Source organism: Nuphar pumila, chromosome 1 (assembly GCF_984573655.1).
Source record: "Nuphar pumila chromosome 1, dmNupPumi1.hap1.1, whole genome shotgun sequence".
NCBI classification, from domain to species: domain Eukaryota; kingdom Viridiplantae; phylum Streptophyta; class Magnoliopsida; order Nymphaeales; family Nymphaeaceae; genus Nuphar; species Nuphar pumila.
Genome location: NC_143249.1, coordinates 33,046,994 through 33,057,363, shown reverse-complemented (window position 1 = coordinate 33,057,363; position 10,370 = coordinate 33,046,994). Strand labels below are relative to the sequence as shown.

Genomic DNA, 10,370 nt, shown 5'->3' with positions numbered 1-10,370 from the left:
CTCTTTCCAGCTGAGAGAGAGAGAGATATTTCTGAAAAACTATAGTTTTTTTTAATGTGAAAAGTGTAAAATAGAGATGCATTCTCTCCATTTTTCCCATTCTCAAAAGTTGTACGCGTGGTATATCCGCTCCCTGAGAAACCGCTCTCATTTTGTATCTCATTAGTCAGGGACTCTTTTGCATATAAGACCCTCCTCACAGAGATAAGTATGACTCGGATTTGGATCCGGACCCGTTGCTCTGCAACCGGTTCCAGACCGGGTCAGTCACGATCCGCCCCAAACCACTCTGCTATATTCATATAGCCAAAAAGGAGTAGAGGAGAGGGAGTGCAGCAGCAATGGCGAGCGAGGAGGAGAGCGCGGTGAAGGAGCCTCTCGACCTCATCAGACTCAGCCTCGACGAGCGCATCTACGTCAAGCTTCGTTCCGACCGAGAGCTTCGCGGCAAGCTTCACGTATCTCTCTCTCTCTCTCTCTCTCGCTTCTATGTCTTCTTCTTCTCTCTCTCTCTCTTTTTCTCTCGTTCAATCCTTATTTTTCTCAATTTCTTATTTTTATATTGATTTGTTTCTGTTTGTGTTGGTCTTTTGGCCTGTTTTGATTCTTCTTGGTCGAAACTCCATCTCTGGGGTTTTTGGGTGTTTGGTGGTTTCTTGAAAAATTCCTTTCTTCTGTTTGATTTTTGGGGATTTTATTGATGGTGGTGAACTGGTGATGATATTTTCTTGATTTGATGCGAATATTTGAGGTATTGTGGGGATTTTGTTATTTTCTGACAATTCCATGCTGAGAATTCGGGAGGTTGGGCAGAAAGACTTGGGTGGTAGAACCCTGATTTTTCACTATGGTGGGGACACTGGGAAATGAACTCTTGGGAGTTATATTGGATGCTTGTTTATTGAGAGTACCATAATGATAATTTGGGGGGAATTAAAGGTTGGGAAGAGAGATTTGGGTGGTGAAACCCTGACTTTTTTTTTAAATTCATGGGGAGAGCTGGGTTATAGTGCGTGTGTACTCGACTATTAAGGCCAAATTCGTCATTTTTCTTGCTAAAAGCTCGGTATATGGATTTCCTTTCCTTTCCATGAAAAACTAAGTCCGTGGTTTGAATATGTGGGAAATGGATGAATGTTTAGTTTCTTCATATCTCAGGCATATGATCAGCATCTGAACATGATACTTGGGGACGTTGAAGAAGTTGTTACTACTGTAGAAATCGATGATGAAACCTATGAAGAGATTGTCAGGGTATGTTTTTTTTTTTCAAGCAGAAGCAATGCATTGGCATCTTTTTTCTTTTTGGGTAATAAATCATGAAAATCTATCATCATCTTTCCATTATTAAGGTTCTCTTTTTCATTTGATTTTTCTTTCCCCCTTTTTTCATGTAGTCTTCTGTTACTTGCATAGATGACTTTCAATAATTTGTGAACATGCATATTAGTTTCAAGCACCCTTAACTGTTAAAGCACTTTCCTTGTATTTGTTTGCAATTTCTATGCTCTTTATAGTTGGTCGTTTTATATTGATTTTATATATCTTCGCCCCCCCCCCCCCCCCCCCCAAAAAAAAAAAAAAAAAACCCTTTTAATATATCTTCCAGCCTCCTATTTAAAAAATATTTTCATAAGCATTTTGTCTTAAGATCATTCCTTTATTTAGTTAAAAAAACTGAAACACCTCCTTAAGTGAATTGTTTAACAAAAACTATAAGATGACATAAGTTAGAAAAAACTATATATATATATATATATATATATATATATATATATATAGAGAGAGAGAGAGAGAGAGAGAGAGAGAGAGAGAGAGAGAGACGTGTCCCCGTATCCATAATTTTGGGAATATCCATAATTTTGGGAATGCTATGTCATACCCACACCCGTGCCCATGTGACATAGATATCAAGCTTATGAGGAAAAAATGGAACTAGGAGATTACTGTTTTGATCCATTGGATGCCTTAGGTTCAATAGCTTCTTATTCTAGAAAACTTTTTCAAGTAGACCTGTTGTACAAGTTGAATTGACCATTCTTTTTACATATTATCATCAATTCACATTAAATCAGGGCCATATGCCCCGCAATTCGATTAAACTCTGAAATGCCAAATGCTTATTGCAGAATTAAAATTGGAAACTTGTTGTGTGATTTGATGAAGTGAAAAGCTCATCTCCTCATTATTGTCGTATATGGACTAGGATCTTTTTTGGGGTTCTTTCCTTTCTTTTTTTAAGGACCAGAGATTTCATTGCTTTTCCTATTTTATTTCATCAAGTTTTTAAGGGAGGAAGTCCATTCTTTTAGGACATTCTCTGATTTTGAGGGAAGACCACTTTGTCCTATCCTTTTTTTAGCATTAGATATGAACCCATTGGTTTCTACTGGAAGTTACTCTACAGGCAGAATTTTGATAGGTTTTTGTTATTTATTGCATGATGAGTATAGGAGGGAAATTAAGTAGTCAAAAGCACTAGTTAGCACCTAGGTGCTAGCCCCCTAAAAGGCCTAATCGGTGCCGAGGTGGGACTAGTCGGCATAGTCGGGACCAAAAGAAATAAAAATTAAACAGTTACAATAGATTCTCAAAAATAATATAAAATACATATGTAACATAGTTTTGAAGCTAAATAACTAAAACTTAAAAAAAATCATGAATGAATCTAAAAAATTAAAACATAATTGCATTTTTAACATTCAATTTCATCTAAACAAATATTTGTTTAGTTGTGTCACCCAGAGATGCACACAAGAATAAATTTATTTAAAATAAAATATATAAAACAGAAAAATTAAAAAAATACTCAAACAAAGCATGATTATAATGTTTTAAATAGTATAAAAACAAAGGTAAAATACCAACCTTGGTGTCCCTTCCCCAGCTTAGGTACTTGCCTAAGCACCTAGGAGGGATTTTAACTACATAGGAGGGAAACTACATCATTTTTTCTTTTGGGGATTTTCTTTCATTTTATTGAGAGCCTTGTTTTTTCTCCTTTTGACAAGAGCTTGGAATATGGTATATGCATTTCTTTGAAACCAGGACAAATACTATATGGCTGACAAGAAAAAAGAGAAATTGTTGCTAACTCTTGTGCTACATCATGCTCAAGTTAAAGGTTTCTTCTTTTCCTACCGTAGATGAATATCAACCATTATGAGTTCATATGATGAAGTTGGGAAAGGCCCTCGATAGCAGTGGCGGTGAAACTTTCAATTGCAAATATTTGCAAAACTACCTTCATTGCATCAAACACAAAAGTGAAGGCTCATCTCTTAAAACTTTGGGATCAAGGTATCAGGGCATGTTTCAGTTGATGAAAATGGTTATAAACAATTGAACAAAGGGCAAGATAATGTTGATAAGAGAAATATTAATATAGCATCTAGTTCATTTAAGATGTTCTTTTCTAGTCACATAGAGATTTAAGCAACTTGAGACTTGATTTCTATATACAATTGTACTAAAGAATTCATTGTACCAATTGGTAATGGGTAACAGTCAAAACTTCTATCATTCTGAAGGAAATCCAAAACCACAAGCAATCAAAGGCTACTTTATTGATGACTTATGGTAGGATATATTTTCTTGTTTCCTTAATTTCACTGAATTGATACAGGAAATGTTGAGAACTTATTAGGACTTAGGGTTCGGTAATGGATCAAGGGATCCACATTGTATACGGTAACTCATGTAAATGGGTTAAATGGATTGAGGGATCAGAAACTGTAACTGGGGGAGGTACCGGCTAGTAAGTAAATAGATTAGGCATTTTGGGGAATTCTTATGAATGGGGCCTAGGGATTTGATTGGGTCAGAAGAAAAGGTGTGTTAGATCCAAAACCTGTTAACCAATGGGAATTTGGATTGGTACCAATTCTGGGTTATTGGGAATGGGCTTTAGTGAGTTTGAAAAAAATTCTATTGAATGATTTGATTCTTTAGAAGCGTTGATGGCTAAAGATTTTAAGAACATACACCTCTTCTTTAACGTCTTGCTTTGAGGTTGCCAGCTCAATCTTTTACATCATCGTGCTATGAAAGCAATTGAATTACATATTCATATCATAAGAAATATCTTAACTAGTAGGCATACACAAGATTTTGTGCCTTTGTATCTATTCAACTATGTGCAAGAGGCAAATATGAGTGTGTGTCTTATATTTGTATTGCATAAAAAACCATAAAAGAAAGAAAACCCAACACCTCCTCTTGTCTTTCAGATACTCTTGGTAGGCCTAGCTAGCCTGTCATGTCTTATTTAATCTAGTTTTGAGCCGTATTTTTAACTCGTATTCCTTTCAGATTGGATATTAAATTCCTACAATGCCTTCTGAGCTGTAATTTATATTTAGTGTATATCTATTTTATGTAGGCATGGACTGAAAATTTTGAGGTGCCAATCCCAAAAACTTTACTCAGAAGGGAAACAGAAGTTGCAAACTCTCAACATGGACTTAAGTTGTTCTTCCATCTTCATATGATATAGTTGATGATAATGAAGAAAATGAGCCTCTAGTTTATGGCATACACATTTTCACAGATTCTATAATTATCTTCTTTCACGTTTTGGTATGAATTGGATGGTGTTACTTTCTAATTTCACTTTAATTATTAATCACACATTATATTGATAGGAAAGGAAACTTATTTATTTTTGCTAATTTGTGTACTATAGATGTCATGTATAGATTCAATTCTCTTTTTATTGTTTAATAATTGTTAGTTTTCTATATAATATTGATTTGTTTTAGTTCACAACTATAACTTCACATGTAGATGCATTTGGTATAGTGTGCGCACACATGCACATATCCTTACCAGTGTACCTATTTCTTCATAAATTCATATATCATACCCTTCATATGTGTGTCCTACCCTGAACCTGCATCCATTCCTATGTGACATAAGTGAGTCGTGTTGTGAATGAAAAGTGTATGCTTGCAAAAGTAGTCAATGCGAGTGTGCCAGAGATGTTGAAATAGTGTCACTGGGAATGAGGGCTGGAGCAGCGCCTAGAGTTTTTAGGTTGTCAATTTTGTACAGGGAGTTCATAATAGTCAATAGGAATTAGAAAGCGTTCACAAATGTAGGAGACAAATCCATCACTATACTTGGAAATAAATAGGCATAATAACAGAGGCATTTGTTGGCCTCATTCATCTATGGATGTGCATGAGGAGATATTTAAAAAAAAACAAGCACAACAAGAGCTGAGTGGCACTAGAACAAATGCCATTTTGGATCATGATTCTGATATCCTTTTCCCCTTTCAAGAAATGCATTTCAAGTGATCATGTCGCCCATTCCATGGGCAAGAAAGTGTGGAAAGATCTGAATCCAACTTTGTTCATGTAGTATTCATGTTGTAGTCTTTAGTAAGATTTTTAGGAGGTGATATTTCATCTACAGGTAGAGAAATTTGTGAATTTGTCAGGCTACCACAAATTGTTGCTGTTGTGTGAAAACTTTGGCACTATGGGGATGTTTGATGTTTATGCACATGCATATGTACGTCCATACATGCACACACACACACACACACACACATATATATATATATATATATATATATATATATATATATATATATATATATATATATATATATATATAGAGAGAGAGAGAGAGAGAGAGAGAGAGAGAGAGAGAGAGAGATGCATACCAGGGTTTCAAGGTACTAGGCAGTCTAGGTGACCAGCAGTCATACCATGCATGATCTATTTAGTCAAAAGCGCTAGGCAGTGCCTAGTTGGTAGACGCCTTAAAAAGACTAGTCGAGGACTAGGCAAGACTAGTCGGACTAGTCAGTATCCCAATTAAATATAAAAAAGTACACAAAATATACATAAAAATATGTTTAATTCTTTTACTTATAAGATGATTTCATTACACAAGTACAAAATTACACATGCTTTCACAAAATATAATAATATACATAACCAGAATATACATATAAATAATTGTACACACATAACTATATATATATATATTCAATTATTCATAACATATTTAGTATAATCAACAAAATATACTTTCAACCTTTCACAGAAGCACAGTAACACATACATATATAAAAAACATATTACATAATTCAGACACTTTCAGGCTTTTATAAAAAAAAATCATCAGAAACAAAGTAACACACACATTTATAAAAAAACATAATCAACTAAAATTAATTGTGCATGCTTTCAATGTTTCACATAAAAAATTTCAAAAGCAAGGTAGCACACCACACACATAAATATAATAACCAAGCATGTTTTCATGATTTCACGTAACAAATCACACAAGCACACACACATGCATATAATTATATATATACAAAAAAATAGCAAAATATACATATATATATATATATATATGAATAATAATTAATAAATAACTAAATTGCCCTCGTGCCTATGCGGAGGAAGCTTAGTCGCCGACTAGGCACCTTAGTCGGTGCCTAGTCGGCAAAATCAGTACCTTTTAAGGTACCCACCTAGGAATTGCGAAGCCTCGACATTTTACTTAGCCTAGACCGACTAGGTGGACTAGTTGGTGCCTAGTTGGGCCTTTTGACTACATAGTGCACGATGCAAGTTGATGGAGTTGAATAATGTTCTTGAAATACCTTATAAATTTTGACAAAGCTTGGGCTGCATTTTTTTCTTGGCTAGCATATAGTTAAAAATGCACTTTCTACTAGTTTTTTAAATTATTTGTCAAATTGCTCATCATATAAGTACTTCTCATATTAGAATTTGTGTTTACCATAGTTTGGTTTTTTATTTTTTCAGACTACAAGGCGTGTCGTTCCATTTCTCTTTGTAAGGGGCGATGGTGTTATATTGGTTTCTCCGCCACTAAGGACAACATAATTTGCAAGTTGCTTTAGAGAAGATGTTAATCACATGCACACCTTGGAGATATTTATTGCAGCAATCTGGTGCCAATTGTTAAGAATTTGAATATTTTGTTATATTATTCTAAAATAGTGGAATTTTGCATTTGCATTTTTTGTGTATTTCTGCCCACAAGGGCTCTGCATGTCTGGTAGGGACGACCCGTGAACGTCATCAAGTTTATGAAAAATCACGGCTCATCCTTTGCAGCAAGGCCGAAGCTGGGCGTACTCCTTGGTGGACAAGGGAGACCTGGGGTTTTATGTCAATGAATTCTGCTAGTGAGTTGGTTTATCCAAGAAAAAAGAAAAAAAATTGTGTTTCTTGGTATGACATTGCAGTAGCTGCTTTTAATGATGCCATCGGCCCTTATCGTCCCTGATGGTTTTATAGTTGCCCATATTTGTGATGGTTGAAAATGTAATCTTGTGAGTTCTGATGTGAAATGAAAGATGACCATGTTCGTGATGAGATATGTCTATTAGTCATGACTTGTAAAAGTGTGACTCCAATGCTTACAAAGGCTCCACACACCTACTTAGGTGGGTCGGCTTAAAGCTTTCAAGTTGAAGGGGGTCGAGTGTTCAATCCCTATGGTGCACACTTATTTTGCCATAAGGCTTAGATCAAATGGGAAACTATTCCTATTGGCAGGGGGAGTACTTGTGGAGTTTTTTATTGCAAAAATATCGGCTCAGCTCCATGGTCAATGTGACGCCTCTTGGCCCATAACAGATTTTCCTAATCATGATAGTGGTTTCTCCATGCTAAATAGAAAAAGGAAATGAGTATGAAGGACAGCTTGCCATTCCAAGAGTAAAAATGTTAATCTTTTAATTTTAAGCTATTGAAAATGGAAATCTTACCATTGATGATAATGGACTGAGTTTTTGATATTGACTGATTATTCAAAATCTTCAAAGACTGCTGAGTGGAAGCCCATGATAGCCTGAAACTTTTGTTCAAGTAAATTTTTTGTCTGTACCCTATGCAATTGTTGCATGCCCTCTGTATTGACCATTTGCCTAGCCATTGTCGTGCAGCTGCAGCTATTGTTTTTGCCCCTGGCAACCGTTTAGAGACTGAATGTACAATATGCAAAATTTAGACGCCTTGATTGTCCTGAAATGCTTCTTCTGGCTCTTTGGATTTCTGGAAACAACAGCAATTTTTCTTTTAGATAGTCAAAGCTGGGGTTAGTCTAACCCCTACCTATTCATTGAATGAAATAAAAAATGTAGCCTGTATACAAAATCATCCGTTCATCAGTGGGTGCAAATCTGGGGGTTGTCCTTCAATGATTGGTTCATCCCCCCCTTGCTATCTTAGCTAAATGTCTACTAAAAAAATCTGATTTACGGTAATAAAATCTAACCTGTAACCTCTCAAACTGTACAGGGTGTCTACAAGTGATGTAGGAATATTTGTTCTAGGGCCCCTTCCTTCCAGAGCTCGAGCTATACCGTCAGCTAGGTCTGCTCGGCCCGTCTCAACGATCACCTTCCCTGTTATACCCAAGTCCTTGATGGTGACCAGCCAAGCACACCATTCTTTATCCTCCATTTTTCCTTCCTTAGTAAAGCATCCTGCTCTCACTATGCTGCGTCCATTTGCACGCACTGTATATCCTATATGGCGCCCATTCTTGTAAAAGCCATGAATGTTGAGTTTCACCCATCCCGGGGGAGGAGGGTACCAAACACGCATGTATCTCCAATGGCCACCAAGTTTTTCGAGTTTTGTAATATAACCATTACCTGCTCCCTCACTACCCAGGTGATGTCATGCACAAACTGCGGCTTGGACTTTAAAATGTTCCCTGAAAAATGACTTCATTTTCTTTTCTACTATAACATCCATATAACTACATGGAAGGTGGTCTCAACTCGCTTGAACTAGCTTATCCTTAAATTTCCTCCCAGACCACCTTTCTAGATCTTCCTTCACATTGGATCCAGGTTGTTATCGTTTGCCAAATAAATTTGTTACCGTTTTTCATACATGTTTCACCCAGTGATACCTTAGAAACAAATGCACTTCTGTTTCCTCTTCCTTCCTGCAAAATTCACATCTGTTTGGCATCTGAAAGCCTAGCTTCTTCAAGGGAGTTTGAGTTAGCAACCTACCTTCGATAGCCAATCTAAGGGTGATTGCTGCTCTTGGGAGGGCCTTTCTTCCTCCAAAATTTCCTCAAGATTTCATTTTGCTGCCCTTTTTCTCTTAGAAGTTCCCAAACATTCCTCGTTGAAAAACCATTCGCCGTTTTTCATTGAACGTGATCCTTTACCCCAGGTTGCCATGTTTGCCCCTCTACCTCCTTCATGACCAGTGGAGGCAGACATCCCCAAATCGAATGTTACAAAGAGTATTATACAAGATTTGTTAAGAGTTTAGAGGCAACTGTAAGATGAGAGGTCCTCATTCCATCCAGGGGTGAAACCAAAATTCTGTCTCCCTTCTCCTGCCATCCATCGTAAACCCTCCATTAGGGCCTCGGCTCCACATTGAACTCCCCTCCATCCATGCGAAACAGCTTGGTATTTTTTCGGGACCCATATGGACTCCCTGTTGAGGTATTTGATTCTCACAAGCGAGGCCCATGGGTTGTGCTCATTATGGCAAATCCTACATACTAATTTCGAGAGTGCAGTTATATTGGTTACCTCTAGGTTTCTGATCTCAAATCCCTCATTCGATTTGGGTTTACATGTTCCCACCTGAGGAGATGGTGGTGCTTGTGATTTTCATCATCATGCCAAAGAAAACTACATATCTTTCTTTCAACTTCTTGGATGGTGGTCATGGACTCTCCTGTTGCCCATTATGTCATGTGAATAGGGGGCCAGAATGTTCAGCTTCCATTAGCTCGCACCTGCTGATTATATGACCCGTGAGGAAACCTTTTCTTTCTCCTATTGATTTTTGTTGTGTTCCAGTCACCAAGAACCAGTCAAGGATCCTCTCGGGTGTTCTAAAATTTCCCACAACCACTTCATTTGGCTTGCATCATTTTGACCATACACTTGGACGCCATCACCAATTCAGTCCCTTGATCCACTAAAACTGTGATAAGCTGGTCTGTGGTTAACATCACCTCCACGGATACATTATTGAGGTTCCACGTACATATTATCATGTTGTGGGATGTAGCTTCAAAATTGCCCACCATACCCAAGCTTGAGAATTCTTTTTGCATGAGGGGGCACAACTGCTGTGATTTTTTTGTTTCCCAACATGAAAATTGCATCCACTGTGGTATTTTAGGGCACTTTTGATGGCACGTCCCGTGCATCGTGTGGGACAAAAAAACATCAAGAATGGTGTTTTTGACAAACGTTGGATGCGGCGGACACGCGGAATGCCGTCCACCACATTAAAAAAACTGCATTATTTTCATTCTACCCCTACCCTTGTTACGAAAGGAACATGGACAAGGGAAACAAAATTAAACAAAAATGTTTGCATCGATGGGTG

General features: G+C 37.1%; 1 protein-coding gene across 1 annotated transcript; it reads left to right on the top strand.

Moving 5' to 3' along the window:
- Positions 1–311: 311 nt before the first annotated feature.
- On the top strand, positions 312–7,008 carry LOC149848617 (sm-like protein LSM3A). Its single transcript, XM_089996556.1, has 3 exons — positions 312–458; positions 1,159–1,254; positions 6,792–7,008. The coding sequence occupies exons 1-3, from the start codon at positions 342–344 to the stop codon at positions 6,870–6,872; spliced, it is 294 nt and encodes a 97-aa protein (XP_089852682.1). The 5' UTR covers positions 312–341; the 3' UTR covers positions 6,873–7,008.
- Positions 7,009–10,370: the final 3,362 nt, after the last annotated feature.

Coding starts and splice junctions, on each gene's coding strand:
- LOC149848617 (XM_089996556.1), top strand. CDS start 342: ATGGCGAGCGAGGAGGAGAGCGCGGTGAAGGAGCCTCTCGACCTCATC. Junction 459..1,158: donor AGCTTCGCGGCAAGCTTCAC/GTATCTCTCTCT, acceptor TTCATATCTCAG/GCATATGATCAGCATCTGAA. Junction 1,255..6,791: donor CCTATGAAGAGATTGTCAGG/GTATGTTTTTTT, acceptor TTATTTTTTCAG/ACTACAAGGCGTGTCGTTCC.